The sequence below is a fragment of the Vicugna pacos genome, chromosome 7 (assembly GCF_048564905.1).
Source record: "Vicugna pacos chromosome 7, VicPac4, whole genome shotgun sequence".
Lineage (NCBI taxonomy): Eukaryota > Metazoa > Chordata > Mammalia > Artiodactyla > Camelidae > Vicugna > Vicugna pacos.
The window spans coordinates 281,572-308,919 of NC_132993.1; the positions used below are offsets into that span (position 1 = coordinate 281,572).

The 27,348-nt window shown below is 46.7% G+C and overlaps 1 protein-coding gene across 2 annotated transcripts in view; it reads left to right on the forward strand.

The window, feature by feature from the left end:
- Positions 1-27,348, forward strand: part of ESYT2 (extended synaptotagmin 2) — a 72,157-nt gene that overhangs the window by 12,858 nt on the left and 31,951 nt on the right. For both annotated transcript variants that reach the window (XM_072964056.1, XM_072964057.1), the window contains exons 2-7: positions 12,661-12,702; positions 13,775-13,909; positions 15,940-16,016; positions 19,754-19,826; positions 20,072-20,161; positions 26,809-26,864. In XM_072964056.1, coding sequence (XP_072820157.1) covers positions 12,661-12,702; positions 13,775-13,909; positions 15,940-16,016; positions 19,754-19,826; positions 20,072-20,161; positions 26,809-26,864 — 473 coding nt within the window. The remainder of the gene's footprint in view (positions 1-12,660; positions 12,703-13,774; positions 13,910-15,939; positions 16,017-19,753; positions 19,827-20,071; positions 20,162-26,808; positions 26,865-27,348) is intronic.

The window sequence follows — 27,348 nt, forward strand, 5'->3', positions numbered from 1 at the left end:
CACTGTTTTCCATAGTGGCTGCACCAAACTGCATTCCCACCAGCAGTGTAGGAGGGTTCCCCTTTCTCCACAGCCTCTCCAGCATTTGTCATTTGTGGACTTTTGAATGACGGCCATTCTGACTGGTGTGAGGTGATACCTCATTGTAGTTTTGATTTGCATTTCTCTGATAATTAGTGATATTGAGCCTTTTTTCATGTGCTTTTTGATCATTTGTGTGTCTTCCTTGGAGAATGGCTTGTTTAGGTCTTCTGCCCATTTTTGGATTGGGTTGTTTGTTTTCTTCTTATTGAGTCGTATGAGCTGCTTATATATTCTGGAGATCAAGCCTTTGTTGGTTTCACTTGCGAAATTTTTCTCCCATTCCGTAGGTTTTCTTCTTGTTTTACTTGACTTGCAGATGTTTTGTTCGAACACCTAGTTTCAGTTTTGGGGAGTCTGTATACTGAGAAGTGGGATTGGTGGGTTTACCTTTCTGAGGAGCTGCCAAACTCTTTTCCACAGTAGTGGGACTATTCCACATTCTCACCAGTGGAAGTTCCTGCACGTGCTTGCCAGCACGTTCTCTTTTCTATTTTTTGATTCCGAGCCATCGTAGTGGGTGTGCAGTGGTATCTCACTGTGGGTTTGATTTGCATTCCCTGTGACTGATGCCACCACCTCATGATTGCATTTCCTTCCAGCTCCACACTTAGGGAGGTTCTTTTGGTAGTTTGACGTTGGCCACGGCAGGAATATTTCCGCCCTGGAAGTCGGCAGTCCCCAAGAGTTGGCCGTGAACCGGTGCCCACTCTGCCACCGCTCTGAGCTGTGTCTGTACCCTCCTGCAGAGAGGTTCGCCATGACCTCTGAGGGTGGATGGGACAGATCACCTTAGCGCAGCAGGGCTCTGAGTTGGCCTGAGGGTGGGTTGCAGGGAAGAGCTCCCTCTGGCCTGGTCTCACCCACTCTTGGGCTTCTGTCCTCTGGAGGTGGTAGCTGAAGACCTGTGGTGTTGGCTGAGCCTCCCTCGGTCTGTTTCAGAGTCCAGGCTATGCTTTCTCAGGGCAGGGCACCTGCCGAAAGCTGTTTTGCTTTTCAGAGGCTAGCTTTTTGCCTTTAGTAGCTTAAAAATTTGGAAGATGCCTGCAGGGTAACTTACTTTACCTCCCCTGCCCCTAGGGGTCCTGGCCCTCAAGTCCTGCTGCTCAGCTGACCCCAACTCCAGTCCTGTCTCCCTGGTCTGGGAGATTTCCGTATGCTCAGCTGGCTTCTCAGCCACATTTCTCTGGGTTTCTCAGCCTCTGGCACCATGCCCGGGGTGGGGGGAAACAGCCGCAGCAGGTCGACCCCCCAGCCCTGTGCCGTAGCCTTTTGTCTGGTTGCCTGCGAGGCGCTCTGACCATCGGAGCTGGAAGCCCGTGTTGTTTTTAGGGGAAGTACTTGGGAACTAGCACACTGCCCTGTGAGAGTGAGAACAGATGGGCTCAGTTGCTGAGGGCGCACTTGGAAGGGGAGGGCGAGACAGATTTAGGAGAAAGGGGTCAGGTGTCCAGTTTTACTTGCATAATTTATTTCAAAATGTTTCCCTGGGTAAATGAGTTTAGGTGGGTTTCACGGTTTTGAAGAACTTGGTTTTTTGGTGGTTGTTGTTTGAAGGAAAATACTGTTACTGTGAAGCACAACGTATGAGGTGTTTACTAAATTTTAAGCAGTGGAGCACGAAGTAAACAGCTGCAGAAGAATTCCAAGTTGGGCTTCACTTGTCTCACCTGTGATACGGCACCTGACAGGTCAGGTAAACCCTGGAAATACCTATTCAACATGACCATTTAGTGAACTCACCTTTCTTGGGGGGGGGTACTGTTGTCTCACTCACTCTGTACCTTACAGCTCCAGGAGGAAGACAGCTTGAAAAGGAGGAGGAAAAAGTTTTGAAAAATGGATGGTAAAACTTTGCATAGGAGCCCCCTTCCTGTGCGAGGAGGGCTGGGGGTCCGGGGGCCCAGCGTGGGTCTGGAGCCGAGGCCAGTTTCAGTGTGGCCACTGTGCGCCGTGGCCCCAGCCAGAGTCTGGGACTGAGGAAGTCAGGTCCCTTCAAGCTTTTAAAAATGAACCAGGAGTTGGACCTTGAATGAGGGGGTGGGGGAAGGCAGTACAGCGTGGATAAGGCACGGGGAGGGGAGAAAGTGCTTTAAAGTGGGAGGTGAATAATTTATAGGGTAGAGGAAGCTGAGGCAGTAGGCTGGAAGTGTCATTAAACACAGTATATAATATGATAAAGCAGTTTATTCATGTGTCTGTGTGGTGTCACCAAGTATTTCAGTTCTGTCATATGTCCAAGTTGTTACTAACTTCAGAAATTACCTGAGGCCTACAGTGACATGACCACTGCTCCATCAGTGAGTGGACCAGGTATGCTCTAAGGCCAAGTGCACCACTGACGTGTCTTTGATTGTTGACTGATCCACTGACAAAGAGCTCAGAATCAGGCTGCACGTTTACCTCTAGGCCTCTGGATTACGTACTTGGTTCTGTTATTTTTAGGGAAATGCCTATTCATGTAAGCATGGTATTCAGGTAAGCAGCCTGCATTTGGTTGGAACCCAGGATGCAGGGAGCTGACTGTAAATTATACCCAGAGTTTCGACTGTGCAGAGGATCAGCTCCCCTAAGCCCCGAGTTAATCAAGGGTCAACTGTATGCAAATCAGTGTTTTTTGGGAATATTCACAGGATTTTGTAGCCATCACCAAAATCTATTTTTGGAATATCTTTGTCCTCCCTCCAAGAAGCTCCATGCCCACCAACACTCACTCTCCCCCCACTTCTGATGCCAGCCCTGGGCAGTCGGCAGCCCACTCCTGTGTCTGTGGGCGTCGCTGGCCTGGACATCCCACGTACGGGCAGCCTGACGGCACGCAGGCTCTGTGGCCCTGACTATCAGAGTGATGGATGGATGGTAGAGGTTGGGAGGTCGGTGACAGACAGGGGTGGACTGGTAGATCACTGGGAGGCACCACAGCCCTCTCCGGTGGTGGTGCTGCTGTGGCTGTGTAAGGTGTGACCATCGGAGGGACCTGGGAAATGTGTACACAGGGCCTTGCTGTGCTTTTTTTTGCAATATCTGTAATTATTTCAAAAGAAAAAGATTTTTGAGGGTGATGTTATGATCTAATTATTGGTTTTTGTATAGAGTTGTCCATTTGTGATGAATAAACTAGAGGACTTTCTAGGAAGAATTGGAGAGAGTTTGGGATTTGATCAGGGGATGTCCAGACATTTTTGTAATTTTCTCCCTGAGGTTCCTCGATATTTTTTTAGTCCCTTGTGCAGAAAACAAAGAACGATAGATATGCCGCATGCTTCCCCTGGGTTGTTCCTGTGATGATGAAGCTGACGGTTTTCTCTGGTCAGTTGGTCGGTTGGTTTTGGTTTTGTTTTGTCTTATTTTTTTGTGTTTCTGTGTTGCATGGTCACAGTTAATGGCAAATAAGCATTATGGAGGATTTACTGGAACCTTGGTCTAAAACATCCAGTTAATATAAATGAGTATATTCAGGTGAAGAGTCCTAATATTTCCAAGTGCCTAATTATCTAGTGTTTCTCCATTACACACAAATAAAGGAATAAAAGTAGAAAACGAGAAGATTTTAGATTGGTAAATTCCTCTCACTTCATTCTAATAACTCAAGATATTTACTGTCTGTGTGAGGGAATAAAATTAAGCTGAGAAATTTCATGTGAACCTATTTCTTGAAAATGAAAAAGTCACAGTAAAGTTTCAAACATGATGTGACTTCTGAGTTCATGTAGATGTTTGGTATACCTGTCAGGTCTGTAATTCGAGGAGATTTTAACCCCAACTTCACAGTCTCATAGTTTCTTCCTCTTCTTCTGCTCTTTAATAATAGAGCAAAGCTGGATTGACTCCGCTCAGTACATGGAACAAGTACAGTTACTTCAGTGCTGTAATTAACATGTCTATCTTTCTGTCCATTCTAGTCAAGACATAAGAGTTTAATATGAAGGATAGCATTGGATTTGATGTAAAGTAAAAAAACAACCAGATTGTCTTAAGTGTTTTAAGAAGGAGATGAGAAGACATGCTTCCTATTCTCGGACTCATTTTAATTTGTGGGAATGATAGATCTCATGCCAAAATCTCAACTTTAAATCAGGATTGTCAAATAATTTACTTCTGTGAGTGCTTTTCTTTTTAACAGTTACAGAAAGAATGTTATGACTTTAGAATTTTGTTAAAATACGATTCAAATCTTTGAAAAATTTCCATAAACATACATCTGTATGTAAGGCATTAAATTGATCTCTTGACATTAGTATTTTGATGAAGGGATGTCTAATTGTTCTGCTGTATAGAAGTTATCCATGTCCCAGTTTTGACTCTGCCGTTGACGATCAGTCTTGGCTTAAATGTCCTTGTCACTCTATGCACACACTGAAATGTAAGTCCCCCTACAAAAATAAGTAAGTAGATGAACGGTATATCTAATATAGCAGATACGTGAAATTAGAGAAAGCCTCACGATAGCATTCCTTTCTAGTGAATTAGAAATAGGAGTTGGTTTTCACATAATTTAGGCAGCGTTGTTACAGAAGGTGTGCTGGGTAAGCCTAGCTTTTTAATTTGTATTTTACAATTTCTGATCTACAAAAGTAGGTAGTAGTCATTCATATAGCATAGAAATAGCCAGGAAGTTTTGAAGATGAACGTGCGCTAACTGAGCGTTTGTCCATGGGGTGGGTACCTGTTTCCCCTTCCCTGCCCCTCTGACCAACAGAGTTAGCCCGGCAGAGCCTCAGGCCAGGCCACCCCCCCCCCCCCCCCCCCGCTGTAGAGACGACAGAAGAAGCGCATTTACACTCACTCCGGGTCTTTTCCTGGTGCGCAGGTGGAGACGGGCCCTCCCTGCCTGAGGTCTCGGCGGTGATGCAGGACAGTAGTGCTTCTTCCTCCCTTGGGAAATTGCTCATTAACGTACAAAACACCTTGGAGAGAATTTTGAAAGTTTCTCCTGGTAGGAAGGCCATAAACAGATGACTTTTCCAGCAATGTCGGTTTATTTTAATGTCTTTGTACTGCAGTGTTCTTTTTGGTCAGTCAGATCTCACTGTTACACAGTAATCAAAGTCTACATAGAGCTCATACAGACAGACCACTGAGAAAATTCTAACTGTGGATTTTGAAAAATATTAATTGCTGTGATTAATGCGTGAATTAATTGATTGCCTACTTTTTATGTGCACCAGAAATAGACAAGCCCAATTGTTTTGTGCCATCTTTTCCATCCAGGCGAGTCATTTGGCCATACTGGTAATAACCCTTGACAGAGGTTCTTAGGGAGATATTCTCTCTCACCTTTTTGGAAAATCTTGAGTACTTTCTTCTTTATGGAAAGAGCTGTTAAGAGAAAGCATCCCAGTATTTTAGAAAAAATATTAACATTTCTTGACCCTGTTTTTTCAATTTCCATGCATACTGAGCCTCTGGAGAAGATGGGGGAGGGCGGATTGGAATCGGGGGTGTGAGGAAAGACAGAGGTGGTGTAATAACCCCTGTGGGAATGGGTGGAGACATTTTAACATAAAAAGATTGGAGGGTACAGATTTTTGTTGGTGCCAATTTACATTTGAGCCCTTTTCTCCTGACCTGGTCATGAGCCAGTCTTTGGGAATACTTGGAGCTCCCTGCTGTGGAGCCACAGAGAGGTGGCGTGTGCTCTGGTGATGTAAATGTAAAATTTGTTTAAATCCTGTTATTTGGAAGTTTTGTCCAGTGTCAGTATATTTTCCCCATCATAATTACATTAGTATGGAAGAACTGTAATGGGTTTTCCTCCAAGCACCATGCAGATGCTCCCAGCTGCCCGCAGTGTTTCAGCAGGTCATATGTACTGTGTCATAGTTTCCTGTGTTGGTCGCATCGGGAAGGGCTGGCTAGAGAGCTGTGGACGTCCGCCTGACCAAGGTCAGGAGAGTGAAGATGATTCTGATGCTGTCTTGGACACCAGCCCAACTCTTTCCCCATCACTGACCACAGTTCCCAGGTCCCGGGTTCTCCAGGAAGTCCTTCTGTATGTGGAACCTTGGAGTCCCCTTTGGTTGATTTGTGTGTGAACCAAAATTTTTCTGGGCGTTTTTACTTTCTGTGAGTTTCCCTTCCCCATTGCTCTGATTTTAAGACTAATCCCCATGCAGACAAAACAGTATTAAACACCTGACGATTTTTGGTTAGTATCTCCCCAGCCTGTGACCTCTGATTGCACGTCAGGTCTGTGTAAGTGAACCCGCCGTGTACTTCCAGGCGAAGGTGTGTGTTGACTGCTTGAAGGTTCCTGAAAGCTGAGTTTCTGTTGTGAGACAGCAGGGCACGGGCCTCTCATGGTTTCGTGGAACCTGCGGTTCTGTTGTGCTAGTCTTGCCTCATCCGTTTATAGTTTTCGAGGTGTAAGTGTTGATTTTAGACAAGAAAACCTTAATCTTGCTTGGATCTTTCCAATTTGTAGTCTTACGTAGAGCTCATCGCCTGGTGAGAGAAGGTGGTGTTTGGGGGTCAGCAACAGGTGGTGAGATGCACCCAGGTATGCTGGGTGACCGGAGGCCCCACAGGCTGGGACCTCCTCCAGCCGCCCAGGGCCGCTCCGAGCAGCAGGCCCGGACGAAGCGACTTCTTCCCCTGGAACCAGTCATTTCTCCAAGTAAGAACTGAGTGGGTTTCTTGATGTTGGTCTTTTTTGGCTTTTGTGTTTGTTGTTTTTTTTTTTTTTTTTTGACACTGTGCCCAAAGGGCTATGCAGAAATGAGCGAAGCTCAAATCTTTGGAATGAGGAAGAATGTGAATAAGTGAACCTGAATATTTAGTTTACTATTTGAAGTTTAATAACATTTGGTTTCCAAGATGATCATCATTTTATCCATTATCTTCTGTATTTTACTAAAGATACTTAATCAGTATTGCTTCAGCTGTAATAGACCTACGTCTTTCCTCATGTTTTCTAAGACATCAGTTACCCTATTTGGATTTTTAGAAGGAAGGAATGAGTGTGTTTACCCAGCGTGTCTCCACGCTGCTGATGCTGTGGGGTTTCAGCAGGTGTCCCCACAGCCCCTGTGAGGGTGAGGCACCTGCTGTGCTTTGGGTGGTCGCCCTGGGCCGAGCAGGGAGGTCTGACTGTTAACACTGCCTGCAGGAACAGCGCTGTTTGAAGACAGACAGTCCTTCTGTTTAGCTTCAGTTTTGAACATTATCCCATGTTCACAAATGGGGAAGATAGGAGTTAAGTTAAGGAAATGCCAGCTATGTGTTAGTTTGTTCTATCTTTCATACTTCAGGGAAGACTTTGGAGTCCTCTGGGTCTGGGACTCGTCTCTCTAGCCCACTTCCCCTCTAACTTTGAGCAAGTCACTTCCCCCTCGTGGGTCTGTTTCCTTATCTGGCATCACTGTTAACGAGCTGTTGTGAGGACTGGGCAAGGTATTGTATTCGGAGTTCTGGCATATGGTCAGTGTTCTGCCTTTGTGTGTTTGGTTTGCTTTTTCTAAACAAACAACTTTGGTATTATCAACATCATATTAGAATCCAAAATATGCCTTTGTCTTTTTAAAGAAAAGATAAAAAGAGATTTCTTGGGTGGTGTCAACTCTTAAATATAATCAAAACTTAAATACTCATACAGTGATTATTTCTAGCTTGTAGAGATACTATGTATAATAAATATGAAACTTGTTTCATGATAAGACTTATAAAGGAGATTTGAGTGGCGTTTTGTTTTGTGGGCGTGGGGAGTTTCTGTTGAAAAATAAGATTTGGAACCAGATGACATGTGTTCATCATCCCTGTATGATTTAGGGACACATTTTGTATTTTCCCTGCACATCTCTGCCTTTCTCTGCCATGTTTTTGCTACTTTAAATTCTGTTTTGTGGAACATAAACAAGTGTTTATGAATATGTATTACTAAGAAGCAGATTTTCGACATAGGGAATAGAATTAAAATTTGGTAACAGATTTACTTTCTTCCATTTTGATAGATTCTTTTTCTTTGGCACTTGTAAATTAAAAACCTCAGAACTATTGAATGCCTTGGGATTCTGCTACTAAGAGATGGCCTGACTTTCAAAATCCGTCTTCCGTGAATTTTAGTAATGTAGCCAGTTCACTTGTGTTGAAAGCTTACTATGCATATGGTTTCTCTGCCTTGTCTTCTCTGGTAGTTCCAAAATAGATTCCCTGAGATCCTAACCTTAGGTAGCTTCTCTCTTGAAAACCCCAGCGTTGACCGCAGCGGTGAACGAAGCAGCACTGCTCTGCGTGGCACAGAAGGCACTTCGGGCTGGGCTGACCTGACTTTTCGGTTTCAGCACCACCGTCCTGCCCACTCCTCACCTAGCCAGAGTGGATTGCAGGTGCCATTGTTTTTGCTTGGAAAATTCTCTTTTCTTTGCAGGGCAAACCCCAGCTAATGCTTTCCAGCCCATCACACACCGTCTTCATCCTGAAGCTGTCGTGGACCCTTCAGGGGGCGGCAAGTCTTCTTGCCTCCTAGGCTGGCAGTCCCACCTCCCCCGCCAGCCCACCGCCAGCCACGAGCCTCCTGAGCCGGGACTAGGTCTAATTCCGCATCACGTCCCGGGCTCTGGGCACCCAGCCAGACCCAAGTGACTGCTCGAAAAATGGCTTCTTCCGTCTGTTTTCCACAAAGAACAATCTACACATGTGCAGTAGATTAAGGAATAATAGCACAGTGACAAAAATGCAGTAACAGAATCAGAACTCACAGCGGGTGACGGTTTCTGCCTGGCGCATGGTGGTGGGCAGCAGGGCTCTGGTATGATGTGTGGGTGCTTCGTGGGACTGGTGACAGGGTGACTTGGAACTGCTGGTGCCCTGGCAGATTAGCTGAAGAACTGTCGGTGAACTCAGAGAAACCAGATGCTGTTAGAGAAGCAGATATCTCATTTTGGAATGGTTTTTGCAGGAGTCGTTTTATCATACTTAATCATGAAAGTGTTTCTTTCAACATAGTTATACTTTACCTTTGAAACCTGATAAGTCAGAAAAAAAATGTTTAAAGCAGATTTGAAGTAGATTACTCATGTTCTAAGAGAGTCTTGTTTAATATCACTCTCTCTAAAATAAGATATAGTTTAATTTATGGAAATTATATTTTCACATAATTTTAGTTATTTTTTGTATAAAATAATACTTCTGTGTTAGAAAATTCTTAATTTTAGTCTTAAATTACAATAGTAATTAGGAAAGTAGTTTATGCTTCTTACAAGTAATTGGAACGTATGAAAATAGAAGGGAGTGTGGAAGCCTCATTCCCCTCTGTGTTCCACTGGTTTGGTATATATTCTTGCAAACTCTTTTCTGTTTGTTTATAAACACATACAACGTGTGTAAAGCTATAGGTTTATATACACACGTATAAACATAGCAGTATTTTTAAGCATATGTGGCCTCTATTAATCAATTTTTATCTATTGGTAAATCTGGCAGTATCCTCTATTATTACCAAGCGTAGTAATTTCTTGTAATTTTTGGTCCAGCTCATCTGCACCGCCTCCTGCGCCCTGCCCTCACCTTCCCCAAGGAACAGGTTTTTAAAGTTCTTGTTAATTTTTTATTAAAAGATTTTTATGTGTCTCCGCCACCTTCTGAGATGAATGGTAGCTAGTTGTACCTGCTTTTCTCCACTTGTATTTTCACTTAAAAACAAATCCTGAAAGTTATTCCACAGCCGTTATTCAGATCATCCTGGGCACTGTCACCGCAGAGACCCTCCCTGTCGCTCTGAAGCTGTGCTACAGGCAGCTCTGGGCACACTCGCTGCCATGCACGCATCTTCCCGAGCGCAGGCAGAGCTGCCTTTTCACCTCCAGTCTGTCACTAGTTGCTGTCCTGTAAACTTGGGGTATTCGTAATTCCCGTCTGTAGACTTGTAAGAATTAACTCAGATACTGTGTGTGAGTAGCTTAGCACAGAACCTGCCATGTCAGAAGCAACTCGTACTCAATAAATGGTGGTTACTTGGCTGATTTGAACAGGTAGAGTTTATAGCATAGTCAGCCGCCCTCACTGGTCTTCCAGAAACCTGGCTCAAGGGGAGTGGTTGTCTGTCCCTTGGCTGTCCAAGGACCAGGTCCCCGGTCCTGCCTCCCTCACCTTCCACTCCTCTGGACCTTCCATGTGACAGGCTTTGAAGAGGGCTCAGCCTTGTGCTGTGATCTAGTCCTTTTTGGTTAAATGGCCCCATGAGAATCTGAGAATTTGGTCTCCAGGCAGACTTGCCTACAGTTGTGGGCATGTGGATGCCCAGACAGGACCCTGCCGTGATGAGCCTCCCTTAGATTTGAAGTGGGCGGAAGGTCTGGATTAGTCAGAGCTTTCTCCCCACCAGGCACAGGGTTTAGGATGCTTGTTTATGAGTGTTCAGAGCTCAGCAAGAATTTGGTTCGTCCAAGAAACCAAGGACTATTTTGAAAATAAAAGTTAAAACCATTATGAGTACACTGTCCCCCTCAGTAGTAGAAGGGACCTTCTTCTGCACATAAGCTGCAGAGAAACAGTGCTGCTCTGAGGTACACAGGATGAGGAAATGACTCCCCACCACTTAGCAGAAAGGAACCAACCACTTGCCCCTGCTCACTGGGAAAGGGTGCAGCCAGTCTGGCCCAGGTGTGTCTGGCAGGACCTGAGGCGCCCTGTCCCTGGGTTATGCGGGTCGGGGATGTCCCTCTGCAGAGGAGCTGCCATTGCCCTGAGAGGCTGCATGCTCTCTGTGTCTGCTTTGACTGCCGTGTCAGAGCGAGTAGCCACACGTAAAGTCAGTTTTCACCAGTGGTGGTCCCATTGTTTCCTGGGATGAACATATCCTGTCACTGCATAGTATTTGGGGGAGAAGAAAGGATCTGAAAACAGATTTTAAAAAGGCTTACGTGACAGACTAAGCTCATTTTGCTGTAATTTTATCAAAAGACGCTTAACATTTGGGTTATTTCTTTTGGAAGCAGAGTGGCAGTTGAAGTTCTCCAGCAATGATGTCACCCTTGCCCTTTCACGACACCCTAGCGTCATGCGTTCTCCCTGAGTGTAAACCAGGGTGTGCCAAGGGTCATCTTGATGCAGAGATGGTCTCAAGTAAATTGCTTCCTGGGACCATGGCCTCACGCCTGCTTTACAGCCTCCTACCTGACTTTTGAAGCACTGAACTACTCTAATATTTAATTTCCAGAAACAGCAGAGCACAACCTGCAGATGAATGGCACTTGCTAATTTTGTGGCCTAGTCGGGCTGGTCCAGCAAGCCCTCCAATTCTCCCCACCCCAAGCTCCACATGTCTCCTGGCTTTGGGGGAAGTGCGATCCTTTGGTCATCTGGATCCACTTGGGTCAGAGCCGGCCCCTCTGTAGTGGCAGAGCCTCGGATTGGAGCCATCGTCACCACTGTTCTCACCGGAACCTTGGCCTCCTGAGTGGTGTCGTCCCCGAGTCTTGAGCCTTTTCCTAAATTCTGGAAGGTTGTCATCTACTCGGTTCTGTCCCAGAACGGACTCAAGCTAACTTGATTTAGAAAAGCTTATTTCCATCAGTCTCGCCCACCCTTACGGTTCAGGCAAATTAAAGGCTTCCCTTGGTGCCCTGTGAAGGGTCAGGTCTGCTCGGGCACATGGACACGGGGCAGGTGGACCCGGCCTGACCTCCCGCAGAGCTGCATGGCCGCAACATATGTGGTGAGAGTGGCCTATCTCTAACAGAGGAACTGGCTGCTCCTGGGCCCCATCCCGTGATTTGTTCTTAGGGGCCAAGCAGAAGAGGTGGAGTTGGTTCTCAGAGAGCTGTCTCCTTGGGGCCACCCCACCCCGGGGTAACATTCCCTGACCAGTTCTTCTCAGCCAGAGTATGGGATGGGGGCTTGTCTTTTATTGGCTACAGTATGTGTGTTACTTAGGAAAGTAAGTGTGGCAGTTCTGGAGAACATTTCTCTGACCCCATCTCGGTCACTGTGGTCCATCACCCAGCAAAGCCAGAAGTGTGGCTTTCAGAACGTTGGCATGGCCAGTGTGTTCTTCTTTGAGGGGTGGGGAGGGGAGTATGTGGCACCTCAGAGGAGAGCTCCCTGCCCCAAACAGCTTCTGCCTTTTCCTGCAGGAATGGCTGTAACACCAAAGAAAACCCTTTCTCAGTATTTTTCTAAATAGGGTTTTTCCTGCCTAAACACTTACTTTTTCCAATATGCAAGCCCCAGGCATGGAGAACTATAATTATAATCCTCATTTGGGAGATGGTGTGGGGAGGAGCCCAGGATGGGAAATTGTGTGCTGGCTCCTTGGAGCCAGTAGGGGCAGGAGGGGAGAGGCAGACCTCAGGGCTCTGAGCCCAGATCCCTGGTGTGGGGTGACAGTACTGGCAGCGGGGCAGGGAAGGAGGGGCTTGGGGTCGGGTGCTCTTCTGGACAGCGGGGAGATGGGCAAGTGCCTCGGAGTATTCTCGGGTGTGGAGAGCCAGGGCCACATGTTTCTGTATCCAGCTTCCCATCAGGGTGTTTAAAGAACATTATACAAACAACAGATAAACAGCAAGAATGCTAAACGGCCTGCCTGACATCTTAGAGTTGTTAGGAGTCAGTAAGTCATGTGTGTGTGTGTTTTTCTCTTAGGTTCATTTTCCAGACACTGAAAGAGCAGAATGGCTAAATAAGGTAAGAGTCGAATACACTTAATACCAGAATATCAGTGGGAATTAGAGGATAAGATGCCATTTTTCCATATTTGGGGATTTGGATGTTGACAGTGTGTGAACTCATCTGGACTTAGTGGGTTGGCTTTTGCTCCCAGAAGAACTCAGTCATAACTGATATGTTGCTTTCCTTTTCTAAACAGTGCAAACTGTGTCTTTGACGTGAGAAAATTAATGATGTATTTACAGTTGGATGTTTGGCCCTGTGTCTCCCTTACTGATCAGCCACTGGTCAAATCTCTTTTATGATAATCATAAGCGAAAAATTTGGAAATGTTATTATGAAGGGGGAAATAACACCCAGGAAATCTAGTGATAGATAATAATCTTTTTTGGAGAAGGTTATGTTTTTAGGTCATTATATTTTGGAGTAGATCTGTATTTTATATATCCTTAGATTTATATAGTAAAAACTAATGTGGATAATGATTACCCACAGAAAATCACTGGAAGTTAGTCCATCCTTGAAAACAACTCATTAATGTTTATTAAGAATGATACAGTTTTAAGAGGCTTTTAGCAATGAATTGAAACCACAGGATTTTCTGATTTTTTTAGCAATCATTAAATATGCCTGTATACTTAAAGAGAATATTTAGCTAGAGTAATTGATTCCTGCAGCATATTGGTTAATCAATACTTTACTGTTCACCTGGTGCTCCAGATGTTTTCAGAGGGAGCAGCTCTACCTGTTTTGCTGTTAGTCTAAGAACAGACTGTCTGGTCCCAGCATGGAGCAGTGTGGGTTGTGTCTTTATAGTGTGGCACCATTTTTCATTTGAAGTGAAGTTTCTGGACTTTAGCTCTGCCTAACTTCAAATGTGTGTAGAACACAAATAAAAAGGTAAATGATTGTTTGATTACTTAAAAAAAAGCTTATTGTAATACATTTAAAAAATTTAGATACTTTTTTTGTATAATAAAAAAGCCCCCCCCCATTTTCAAAAATTCTGAAAAACTGTAGGAGTGTGATTTTTCATGATGACTTGAGTACTATTCCATTTTGTGTAACATGTGCTCTTTCTTCTTTCCAGACTGTCAAACAGATGTGGCCTTTTATTTGCCAGTTTATGGAGAAGTTGTTTCGAGAAACCATAGAGCCGGCTGTGCGGGGGGCACACCCCCACCTCAGCACCTTCAGCTTCACGAGGGTTGACATGGGGCAGCAGGTTTGTTTCCTCTTGAGTGTTCTTACCTGTGCATACACGTTATTGTCTAGAGGAAACTTCTGGAAGGCTGGCAGTGTGCATGCAGGTCCTCCCAGGCCAGCCTCCTGCAGGACCTCTCCTCCTCCATCTGGGCTCACCTCACTCATCCACTGTGGTCTTTCAGCCACTGCAGTTTCATCGGTGGTCCCCGTGGTCCCCACCAGTGTCTGCCCCACGTTCTTCTGTCAGAGTTACGTTTGTACAGTTTTCTGCCACCTGTTCTGCTGGAAAAGGAGTTTGATGTACAGACATACCAGTGATGCTGTGATGACACATGCTGAAAGCTTTACTCTCCAGACGTTTAGAGGCAACAGCTCAGGGCCCCAGTGCCAGGCTTTCCGGCCCACAACAACGACACAGGTGGAGGGAAAGATAGATCCTGTTATCGGAGTCATCTCACATGCGAGGGAAAGTCACTAATCCTAACTCTACGGAAGCCTTAAGACTGTTTTTATATTTTTAAGTCAGTGTTTACAATTATTAGTAACGGTTGAAGGTAACATTTTTTTCTATTGAGGCATAATTGACACATAATGTTGTATTACTTTCAAGGTAACATTGTTTCTATGCCTAATAAAATTTGGGAGTTGAGCAGTACTTTCAAACACACCCACAGCAGAGCCAGGCATGGACTGTGTGTTCAGATGTCTGTGCTCCAGCCTTTCGGGGTTTTAGTGCACGTGTCTGAGGACTGACCCCTGGCCGTGTCACTGCCCCCAGGCTCTTTCCTGTTCGACATCTCGTGGCTGCTGGTCCCCTCCCCCATCGAGGGCCATTTTCTATGTGCAGAGAGGGCTCAGTGTCTTCCACAGTGACTCAGGCTGTCTGATGAAGAAGAGAGGGAGCCCACACAGGGGTCTTTGTCCATCCTCGGTCGGTGCTGGTCCCCCAGGGTTGGCCCCTCCTCCCCCTAATATGAGGTGTCGTCTGGGAGGAAGGGAATCTGTGGTGCAGTCATTTGAACTCGGGGCCCTGAGTGTCTGTGCCGCTTTTCACTTATCCACATGGTGAGCTCACTGTGTCCTGTGATCTGTCATCCTGCACGTCTCTGAGCTGTGTGATCAGGGGAATAGCCCGGAACCTGGGACGGTAGGAAAGGTAGACTTAGAGTTTAGTCCTGCAGCTGGTTGAAGAGTGAGATTTCAGGACACCCATCCTGTCACAGAAGCAGTAGGCAAGATAGGTAAGATATTTCTTCAGCTTGAGTTTTAATGCTCAAATATGATGTTGAGAACTTTCTTAGAAGGGGTCTCAAATTAATGAATACAGAAAAGGTTTGGAAATGGTGTTATAACGGGGCCCTTGAAATATAACATCTATTATAGTCTGCCTTTTCTTTTTATAGAGTTGTTTGATTCTGACTTTATATTGTGTATTAGGTATTGAAAATATAGCGAGTATTTTGATTCACTGAAAAGCCTCATTTAAAAAAAATTGAAGTACAGTTAGTTACAATGTGTCAGTTTCTGGTGTACAGCGCAGTGTCCCAGTCATGCATATACATACATACATTCATTGAAAAGCCCTGCTTTTGTGAAAGTCTTAAGAAATGGAAGATTATGACATAAAAAATGAAAGAAACTTATGTTTTAAACTATGTAGTAAGGATGGGGCAGAGGGGGATGGGGCAGAGGGGGAGAGTCGGGGTCATTTGGCAGAGACCAGGGGAGGGGCTTGGGGTCCTGAAGGAGCAAAGCCAGTCACAGCTGGAGCCGCGTCCACCGTCCTGAGCGCTTGCTGCAATGGGCAGTGAGTGCTCCAGGCGCCTCATACTTCCGTGTCTGGTAGCTTCACGTTCCCCGGGAGCAGTCCCCTCATCACATGTTGTACAGATGAGGACACTGAGGGGCCAAGGGTTCGTGGCTTGCTGCTGGAGAAGCAGCTAGGGCATCGTGAACACGGAGTCTCCTCTTCCTTCCTCTCTGCCGTGTCGCAGCACCTGGTTGTCTTCTGCCCTCCTTAGTTTTTAAAGTGAGTTGATTATGTTTCAGCCCCTCAGGATCAACGGTGTTAAAGTGTACACTGAAAACGTGGACAAGAGACAGATCATTTTGGACCTTCAGATTAGGTGAGTGTGTGTTGTGTCAGCTGCGCCCGTGAGGGGGGAGGGTGTGAGAGCGCTCTTCTCACCTGCTGTGGGTGGGGTCTGACCAGCTTCTTGTTGAAGACTCACATTGCTTTACTTCCTGGGTTTCAGTTCCTGATAACCTAGGTGATTGCCACTCATAAAATGTGTGAAATAAAAGAAATTACAGGCATTGTAAGGAAAGAAAATCATAGACTCGTATCCCTTTCGAACAGTGATGCAAAAATCCTCAACGAAATGCTAGCAAGCTGAATTCAGCAACGTGTTGAAGGGATTCTACACTATGACCAAGTAGGGTTTATTCCTGGGATGCAAGGATGGGTCAACATATAGAGACTGATCAGTGTAACACCCTACATTCACAGAATATGGAGAAAGCCACATGATCAGCTCAGTTATACAGAAAAAGCACTTGACAAAGTTCAACACTCTTTCCTGGTAAAAACACTCAGTAAACTGAAGAGACAGAAACTATGTCAGCATAGTGAAAGGCCTGTGTTCACAGTGAGCATCCCGCAAGCGGTAGAAGGCTGAGACCTTTGCCTCCGAGATTGGGAACAAGACAGGGGTGCCAGCTTTCGCCACTGCTGTTCAACATGGAGGTTCTTTCAGAGCAAGTAGGTGCGAGGAAAACAAAGTAAGAGGTGTGCACGTTGGAAAGGAAGAAGTAAAATTATCTCTGTGCACAGATGGTATTATATTAAATGTAGAAAACCCAAAGATTCCACCACGAAGTCTTTCAGAACTAGTAAACAAATTCAGCAAAGTAGAAGGATACGAAGTCAACACAAAAAAGAAAAATCAGGTACATTCTGTATACTAACAATGAACAACCCAAAAAGGAAAGTAAGAAGACAATTTCATTTACAGTAATCAGAAAGAATAAAATACTTAGGAGTTAACCGAGGAGGTGAAAGGCTTGTACAATGAAAACCACAAAGCATTGCTGTGAGAAATTAAAGACACAAATACATGGAGACACACAAGAAGACGTAAATCCCATGTTCATGGTTTGGAAGATTTAGTATTGTTAAAAGTCAACACTAAAAGCAAGCTGTAGAATCAGTGCAATCTGTATAATCATAGATCTCATAGGGACTGAGGTCCCGAATGTGTAAGGAACTCCTTCAACTCAACACAACAAAAAAGCAAATAACCTAATTCAAAAATGAGCAAAGGACTTGGATGGACATTTCTCTGAGGAAGATACACAAGTGGACAGAGGCACGTGAGAAGTCACAGTTAATCGGGAGACACACGCCCTAACGACCTCACACCCAGCAGGATCCATCACTCAGAAGACGGCTCAGTGAGGGTCACAGATGTTGGAACCCGTGTGCCCTGGTGGTGAGTGTGTGAAGTAGAAGCACAATAGTGGTTTCTCAAAAAACTTACAGTGTTACCATTTGATCCAGCAACTCCACTTCTGGGTATGTACCCAAAAGAATTAAGAACAAGATCTCAAAGAAATATTTTACACTCGTGTTCACAGAGGCTTTATTCACAGTAGCTAAACCGTGGACACTGCCCAGGTGTCTGTGACTGTTGAGTGGATAAGCAGGAAGTGTCATGTTCGTAGAGCAGAGTGTCATTCAGCCTTTACAGAGAAGGAGGTGCTGGGGTAGCAGCGTCCATCCTGCGGCAGCAGGGGTGACACACTGACTCAGTAGGCCAGGCACAGAAGGACAAGTTGCGTGTGATTCCACTCATACGAGGCCCTTGGAGGAGTCAGATTCGCAGGGACAGAAAGGGGCTGGGGGCGGGGGAGGGGAGCTCGCTGGTCAGCGCTATAGAATTTTTGCAAGATTGCTAGTGTTCTGGCAGTGGTGGTGGGGGTGGTTGCGCGGCAGCCTGTGCTTCACGCCCCTGAGCCGTGCACCTGGAAGTGGTTGAGGTGGCCAATTCTACGTTACGTGTGTTTCACCACAGTAAAAGGTAATTGGGAAAAGTGAATTGGGGCCTCCTGGTGCTGTGCCCACAGTAGGGTTTTCTCGGCTCTTGTCTTTGTCCTTCGTGAACCTGGCTTGTGCTCCCCGCATTCCCTGAGGCCTGTGACATTGCTGTGAGGCAGCGACTGACACACGGCAGCAGGGATATTATTTTATAATGTCATCCTGGAGTTTGGAACGAGCGTTAATGTAGTAAACCTGCAGAGTCAGGACTAGTTACTACAGAAGGGAGGATGGACTGCTCCAAGGACGTAATGTGGAAAACTCGGGAGTCTTTGGTGTACTTGGCACCACTGCAAACGCTGCTGCCACCAGGGGAGTGAAGAGGAAGCCTGGGAAGGACTGTCCACTAGCTGAGCATGCGATTCCGGGGCACAAACCTTGTCCTCTTGTTCCAGCAACAAGGGAGCGTTTCACACGTTTATTAAATACTTGTTGGAATGAACCTGTTGACTGATGCCATTTTGAAGACGCCATCTGGCTTTTGTGGTTTTAGCAGACATCATGGCACATGGAAGTGATGCAGCTCAGATGTTCGTGTCTCCAGAAAATCTGTACTCTGCCTTCTTGTGTGTTCCAGACAGGGACCTAAGTTATTGGCAGTAGAGACATGGAAGGAGTGATTGAATGAAGTTAGGAAGCAAAATGATCAAGGCTTAAAGTGCATTGGTGAAAACTTGTCACTGGCTGTGTGCCTCTGCGAGGATTGCGTCGCCGGGAGCTGCAGCCCTGAGCACTAGAACCCCGAGGGGAGGTCTGGGCGGAGACGAGAATGAGGTGTTCTGTGCCCTGGGGAAGACAGCAGACCATGCCTGCAGATAGTTAGAGACTTCCAGGAGAAAACTTTATGAGCCCAGATCCTTGTCTCTTCATATTTGGAAAAGCACTGAAATCATTAACGGGAACACCTGCTCCTCGGGACCAGCAGCACGTGTGCTGCCTAAACGTGTGCTGACCGCACGTCCCTCCAGCTTCCCCAGGACCGTGTGCACTCACCTCCCCCGCATCTTGGAGCAGCCTCAGAGCCACCTGAGACCCTGTCTCCCGGGGCAGAGTCCTCATTTGCCACAAATGAAACTTAACTCACAGCTCTCACATGCATTTTTCTCAGTTGACAAGTGAAAAAGGGGAAAGTTTTGAGATGGTTTTGAAGCAGGCTATTGGTGATGTGCCCACAAGCAGGAGACCCGTGCTCAGTTTGAAGGCCCTGTAGGTACTGACTTTTGCACCAGGACCGCAAAGATGGGGAGAACATGCCCTAGATGCCTTTCGTTAGTACTTTGCTCGTGCGCTTAGACACTCTGTGTCCAGTGATGATCAAACTGACCCTGGGGATTCCCAGCAGGAGCATAATGTTCTGCTTCTTGAGTCGAGGGTGGGAGCCATGCAAAGCATCCTGTTTGTGTTAAAAAGAGGTGCACGCCTTACATGCAGCATCACGTGTGTCCAGGTGTGCTTCGCGCTAAAGAGTGAAATGACTTGTCACTGAGTAAAATTGATGCCCGGACACATGCCATGTCTCTAACCCCTGACGGCACCGGGCACATCCTGAGCCTCGCTGCCGTGGGCCTCACTGCCGTGGGCAGGAGTTGGCTCTGCAGCAGTGAGCACTGTGCCCCGGCAGGAACGTACTCGGACATGGGCGGGGCTGCAGGCGACAGCTTTGCCTGCAGTCTGATGTTGTTGCGTTACTGTCATTGTATTCAAATTATATATCTTGCGGGTCTGTGGTGATTAAGAGAATGTAATACAGAACTTTTTCTTTGCTAGTTTTGTAGGAAATTGTGAGATTGATTTGGAGATCAAGCGGTATTTTTGTAGAGCTGGTGTGCAGAGTATACAGGTAAGGTTTTTTAAGTTTCATGGTCTTCTCAAATTCTCTATGCTCTATTCAAAAAAAAAGTTGTGAAGTTTTTATTAACTCAGAATTTCTTTGAAGTTAAGTTTTTCTTCATAGGTTATACTTGAGAGAAAACTGAAGTCAGATGCTCAGAAATCACTAAGAACATCATGCACCCCCTCCTCGCATCAGTAAGTGGCCTGTGGACTTGTTTTCTGTCACATACTTTGGTCTCTGTTTGAATTCAGATTCATGGTACCATGCGGGTGATCCTGGAGCCGCTGATTGGAGACATGCCCTTGGTGGGAGCTTTGTCGATCTTCTTCCTCAGGAAGCCAGTAAGTCCACCTTTATCTCCTTCTCCAGCTCACTGACAAGCATGTGCACATACGAAGAATATACAGAGTGGTGGAAGAGAGTTTAACTCACTCCATTCCCTTTCTGGAGCATGACTCCTATGTGTTTTCATCTCTTTATGCTTGGTGGAGGGCTTCACATCTCTTGGTAGACAGTTTTTTTCCTGATTATAAAAATAAAGTATTTGCTACAGAAAATTTGAAAAGAGACTTTTAAAAAAACACTGGGTGGGAACTAATATTCAGCACCTATCACTGAGTAGGATGTATAGATATTTACTCATTCAGTCCTCATAGCTCTGTAGTTACCTACTCACACAGTTTCCTTTTGCCGGCCAGGAACTGAGTCTGATTTGTCCAAGTCACAGAACCATGAGTCTGGGCGTCTGCACCTGGCCCAGCCTGGCCGGCAGAGGTGCTGTCCTCAGGCCCCCAGGTCTCCCCACGGCCCCCGAGCTGGCAGTGCGTGAAGCACACAGACACACCCTCAGTTTTTGAAAAGTCACGAAGATTCTTTTTGACTGAATTATATTCTAACACTTTGATAAACTGTGGGAAATAGTATCATTTCACATTGTTAGATATGTGTGGTGGTCCATTTTTGGTTACAAGGAGTCAATACTCATTACTAATTAGGCACAAAAATAAGAGAACAGAAATGTCATTCCCACCTAGACGCTCCCCCCACCGTGGCCTCACTCCTCCCCAGTGACCCTGTCCCTACATGGCTGCTCGCCTGGGCTTCTACAGCCTTCAGTTGGCTTCCTGTCTGGCTCTATCCTCAGAAGACGTCACCACTGGCGTGTCTTCCCAGGTGCTCACTGACCCCCAGGGGCCGGCTCTCGCTTGCAGACAGTCCTCTGGTCCAGGTGAGGCCTGTCTCCCCAGCCCTTCTCCTGGCTCAGCCCCTGCTGACTGAGCACGGGAAGTCACAGTGCACGGTAGTGCCCCCAACCTCATGTCTCTTTACCACCTCCTCGTCCTCTCTCCTCTCCCAGAGCATTGCCCTCCCCTCTCTGTTTCTCCCCTTCCCAGGACACAGATAGTCAGGCCCTCCTTGGCGCCCAGAGCCCTGTGCCTGGTCGCTCCCGTCTCCGGAGCTCTTGAAGCACAGCCGCATCTGTCTCCGTACAGTAGAGTAAATGTCGGATGAATAGGTCGATCTGTTCTGCATCTGTCTCTTCACCAGGTGCCACTTTTGTAGCCTGTGACGTGCCCTTCTGGAGGCACCGTTAACATCATGTGTGATTTGGAGTGGGGATATTCATGTGTGTAATTTGATTCAAATAACTGAATACAAATTATTGTCTTCAGGTTTTTAACATACAGGTTTATCTAGACCAAGTGAGTGGCACTTTTCTGTATAAAAATATAAGACTTAAGTGTCATCACTTTGTTACCACTAAAATTATTATTCGCCTTTGCTTTTTATTGCTTAAATAATTGGCTTATTTTGAATGTACTTTAACAACAGAAAACAAGGTAAAATTCAAAAACTATTAAGGAACTTCTGTGTTAAATTTTAATTTACTAAAATTTTGAGAAATGAGATTTATGAAAGATTTAAAATTCATGGATTTTTTTCCCCACACGCAAGTTGTTTAAAAGCCAGAATGTTTAAGAAAATCACTTTATTAACAAGTATAAAAAGACTAGTCCCTAGCAAAATGCTAAATAATTTCAGTTTACAGGGAATTTTTAACAATTTACAGAAAGACCTTTTTGTCAGTTTAGATGTAACAAAATTAAAATCTGTAAGTCTTACTCTTTAACTTAGCAATATTCTTCCTTAGTTTGGATCTTCCATAGGTGTATTTAGTTTAAAAACTAACATCGTAGTATTAACTTCCAAGTGAAATTTTAGTGCTCAGAAAAGAAGGATGAGGCGATGAAAGGTTGAAAATCTCGTGTCCTTGTATGGTGAGTTACAATCACCAAACACAGGGTTCGGAGAAAGGGGACTTTTTCAGTCACTTCCATCTGAAAACTATGAAAACAAAGCTCCCTGTTGGTGCCAGGTCCTTCCTCACTCCAGGGAAAGACGGGGTTTTGACCCTCCAGATGACGTAGAGGCGAAGACTTGGTCTGCTTGCTGGTTTGTCTAGGTTCGTGTTGGTAACATGCTGTTTGTTTAAGAAAGAAACTGAAAGCACGCGGTGTGCTGGGTTTGTGGGGCGCAGAGAAGACAGGACGGGTTACACTGAACTGCTCTGGGTCACGTGGTGGAGGCAGGCGCCACCCAGCCTCCGTCTCCACCCGGGTTCTTCCTCTTCCTTGATCTGTGTGCTTTGAACAGATTGCAGTCTCCCCTCAGTGTCTGCAGGGGACTGGATCCAGGCCTCCCTTGGATTCCAGAATCTGTAGATGCTCAAGTTCCTTATACAAATGGTGTAGCATTTGGACATGACCTGTGCTCATCCTCCTGTGTACTTTAAATTATCAGTATACCTAATACAGTAGATTCTGCGTAAATAGTTTAAAATTCAATGTAAATGCTATGTAAATAGTTGCCGTAGTGCTGCAAATTTAAGGTTTACTTTTTGGGACTTCCTGGAATTTTTTCTTTCCAGATAGTTTTCATCCGTGGTTGGTTGAATTCAAGGATGTGGAACTGGAACCCTCAGATGTATTTAATTTCTTTAAGCCCCAGTTTCTCCGACAGCAACTTGGGGATGGATTCCAGCAACACCTCTCTGGGAAGATTAGATATGAAGATGGAGCATTAGTGGGTGTAAAACACTTAAGTACAGTACCAGGCCCGTAGTGTAAGTCTTCAGGTTTTTAAGAAATCCAAAGTATTCCTAAATGTAGGGTTATTACTCTGGTGGAGTCTGACACCAGAGGTCAAGTATTGGTAAGCACAAAAGTTTGGATGGAGGTTCTGGCACTAGCCGGGGCGACCCAGCTGGGCGGGTGGCCACCTGCACGCGCTAACCTGGCAGACGTTGGGAGTGTCTGAGCACGCACGCTCAAGGGTGTTCGGGAGTCCTTGCGTCACCTCTGCGTCTGTCGCAGGAGTGTGGAGTAGGCTGGACTGACTCTGGAGGTCTTTTCTGGAACTTCTCCGGGGCATGGTCTGGGACTTGCTCTAAATGTGGTTATCCTGGGTCTCTGAGTCACAGGTTGAGTTTCTTCACCTGTGAAATGGGAATAGCATCTTCCTTCTAGAGTGACTGTGAGAAGGAACCAGGTCCTCCCAGCCAGGACTCCAGTGTTGAGGAACCTTCAGCAGAGGACGGAAAAGGAAGGGCTTGCTTTATAAACAAATTAGCATATTTAGGTGCCTCATGAAGCCCGTGCCGGGGCTGCAGTCGCGGGTTAGGGACAGAATGGAACGTGGGCCGTGAGCGCCGGGGCCGCTGTCCCTCTCCCATGCTGTTCTGCCTTGGCTTCGTCCTTCTGTTGCTGAAAGATGAGCCCCCGTCCCCGACGAGCCAAATAACCCAGAGACAAGGTCTTCGAGCTTCTTAGAAGAAAAGAGGCAGCTTTATTACTTTGCCTGGCAAAGGGGACTCACAGCAGGCTCGTGCCTTCAGAACTGTGAGCCTGTCTTGGGGTTGGGGTATCTATCAACAAGAGCCTCTGGTGAAGCTTCCTTCCGAATCTTGGCGAGTCTGTCCAGCATCATGGGACTGTCCACTGGTCTGGAGTGTCATCAGCACGTGACCTTCTTCATCTGATCAGGCTCATAGGCGCCAGGAGGGACTTCAGAGGGTCTGGTCACTCTCCTGAGGTTGTCCGGTGACTCCCTTCCTGGGGGGATGACTCAGAATCCAAACATGATTGTAAATTTCAGTTGCCAGAGTGAAGTAAAACAAACAGGAAAATTAATAACTCCAGCTCTAATTGTAACAATGGGCCTGGGCCTGGGGCAGTGTCCGGTCAGATTTGCTGACCGTTTTAAAAGTAAACGGCAGGTATAAGGCCAGGAATTAGTTAGCCTAAGCGCGGCCATTTTATTATTTCTCTTTCACTTCTCTCTGTGTCTTCACTCTGTCCTTGCCTACCCTGTTCTAGCAACACCCAACACGGGCCCTTAACCCCAGACCAGGAGTGGAAGTTCCGGTGTTTGAACAGGGCTCCCAGAAACCAATTCCACAACCCTTGGTGGGCGGCAGGGAGATGGAGGGGCAGGGCCAGGCAGACAGGCCTGCAGGGCTGCCGGACTAAGGAGGGCCTGGACTTAGACTGCACGTTAAGACTGAGAGCACCTGGGGAGCTTCGGGGGTGTTTATAAGGTGTTCTCTGAGCCTCCTGGATCTGGAGTTTGGTGTCTTCATACGTTGGAGAGTCTCGTCTCGTCACCGTTGTCCAGGCGCACTTTCAGTGGCCCTTGGAGAGTCTTGTGCGAGAGAGAGTCTCGCGCACAACCCCAGCAGTACTGCATCTCTGTGGTCTGGGCCTAGGATGGTGTCCCCCCCGCCCCCAGGGCACAGAGGGTGGGTTGTCTTCCTTCCTCTCAGCTGCAGTGGGCCTCCTTCTTTGTGTCCTCTGGGGAAGGCAGGCCTGTGTCTCTCCAGTAGCAGCTGCCCCTCCCTGGCCTCTCCCTGCAGGAAGTCCTGTCGGCCGGCACACCACATGGGGTGTGTGCTGATTTCTGTGGATTCCATAGGGCCCCTCTGGCTGTGCTGCCCCGGGGGCTCTGTCACCTCAGCTCCCTGTGCACTTAGGAAGGATGCTCTTCCCAGTTTCCTGCGTCCCAAGTAGGGGCTGGGAGTCCCAGGAGCTTTATGATGTAAGGAGAGCATTCGTGACCTTTACCACCAGCCCAAATAGGCATTTCAAACACTCTGGAGAGGAGCAGGAGCCAGCAGTCTATATTTTTAACCAATGTCCCACACAGGACGCCTGGCCCTGGCATGCAGTCTGCTGCAGTGAGGGTTGTGGTTGCCACCTCCGTAGCACCATCCGCGGGTCCCCAGGGAGGCCGCGGGTGCAAGTCTGAGCTTCCGTGGATCACACGTGCGCTGGTGCGGTTGCAGTGAGACCGCATTACTCGTTGCTCCTCACAGGAGAGCATGGCAGCCCCAGGGGTGGTTTCCCATCACTGGGAAACGCGTCTCACTGGCTCTTCAGTTTCCTGAAGGAGATCTCAGTTGGGGAGGGGGGGTGCAGGGAGGCACTAATTTTAGCTGTTTTTCCAAAGCGCTGCCTGGACCTGCCCCTCCCAGTGAGCTCCTGCCTGTGTCCCCATATGTGGGCACTTATGCGCTCACACTTTCACACAGTCACTCACACTCCTCTCCCCCTGCCTCCCACCCCTCCTTCGACCCCAGCCCCTTCTGGTGCCCCCCCCACCATGTGCCTTCAGGACCTTGAACATGGGGGCCCTTGGCCTGGGGCTTGCTTTTTTGTGTTGAAATCTCCTCTCTTTCCAAACCCAGCTGAGTCCTTCCTTCCATGAATTCTGCCCCTGCCCCCCCACCTCACCCCGGCGCTTTGTTTCTCTGAGCTTGGGTAGCGTCTCTTCATTTTGACAAGGGGCCTGTGAGCAGGCCTCTGTCTCCTGAGAGTTTATTGTCTAGTGATGGTTGCAGTCCCTTCCCAGAGGTGGCTCTCTGAGACGGCCCTGGAGGTTTCTTTACTCTTTCTGGTTCAGCAGGATTGCCCAGGCTCCCGATAACAGTTTTTGCCCCAGGCCTGGATTTCTTCAAAATCCCCCGTCCTTTAAGTGGAAAGTGCGTTTGAGATCATGATCGGGGTGCCGGGAGGTTCTACTTTCAGGACTTGTTGAAATAGTTGCTTTTGAGTTTTGATCCAGATGAATCCTAACCCTTCCCGTTCATGTTTGTACTTCCCAGTTTTGTTACTCGGGTGTGTGGGTGGTGGAGGCCATGCAGTCTCGCCTGACATCTTCTGCACACACAAGGCCCAGGTGATTCTACTACATGCAGTGCTCGTCTTCATAGGAAAAGCAGCGTTTCTAACTGGTGCTCTTTACCTGTCCACATCCATTTAAGAGACTCTCAGCCAACTACGTAGGAATTCTTCTCAGTTAAATGCCTACTAGGAAAATGAGCAGAAAATACAAATGTTGAATGAACGGAAGGAACATGTTCCGCCAGCATCAGGAAAATGCAGATTGAAAGAGTGGTAAAGTACCATATTTTAACTACCAGAAAGGCTGATTTTTAATGTCTCTCTTTGATGAGAGTATAGAAGAAAGGATATCTTCCTACACTTTTGCTGTAATACAAACTGATACAGTATTGGGGCAACTAGGTGGCATCTATCACATAGAAAGTAAACACACGTCTCTGACAACTTCCACTTTCGGAACACTGGTCTCCACATGCATGTAAGAACATGTGGTAAAAAGATACTAAATCACTACTTACAGTAAAAGAGAAACTGTAAGTATTCAAAGTGCTCATCAATAAGAGAATGGTATATAAATAATCACATGATTTTACTGGAGAAAACTATGAGCTCAAGAGACAAAACGAGAGCAGGCAGGCCATCTGCACACCGACAGGGCCGGCAGCCTCCAAGTTCTCCTGCGTGGGGAACGAGGCCCAGGACAGCATTACGCAGGAGCCCGTCTGTTTGTAAAGAAACACCTGTGTGATTGCATATGATAACTGGAAATAATTTGCATGCATAATATTTTTGCCCTTTTCTCATTACAGCTTTTAGAAATTAACTGGACAGGACTGACTAATCTTCTCGACATCCCTGGGTTGAAGTAAGTACTCCGTCCCGCGCTGTAGTTCGCCTGTTGGTGGTGCGGGGTGCCTTCTGGGTGTCGTGAATACCCAAGGGCATCCGTGGGCCTTCTCCGCAGGCCCTCGGGGCGGTGGTCGCAGCGCATCTGCGGCTTCGGCCCGGACGAGCTGTGGGAGGACCGGTGAGGCTGGACAGGGCCTTTCCGTTTGCTGTCGGGTGTTTTCAGGTTTTGGTGTTTTAGGAAAGTAGTAGGCTGTTAATTCCTGTAAATGAACTGTTACATTTTGCTTGTATTTATTTTCCCAGAAAAATAAGGCAAACTTTAAAAAGTTTTCAAACTGTATGTTTCAAAACTGTCCCTTTCTGGGTTCTTTTCAAGCTGTGCTACCTCCTCTGCCCTGGTGCCTTGATCCACTCCTTGGAAGGGTGGCAGCCAGGCCTGGACCGGGGAGCACACAGGGGCTCCAGGAGCCGGGTTGTGGGGCAGAACTGAGTTCCTGCAT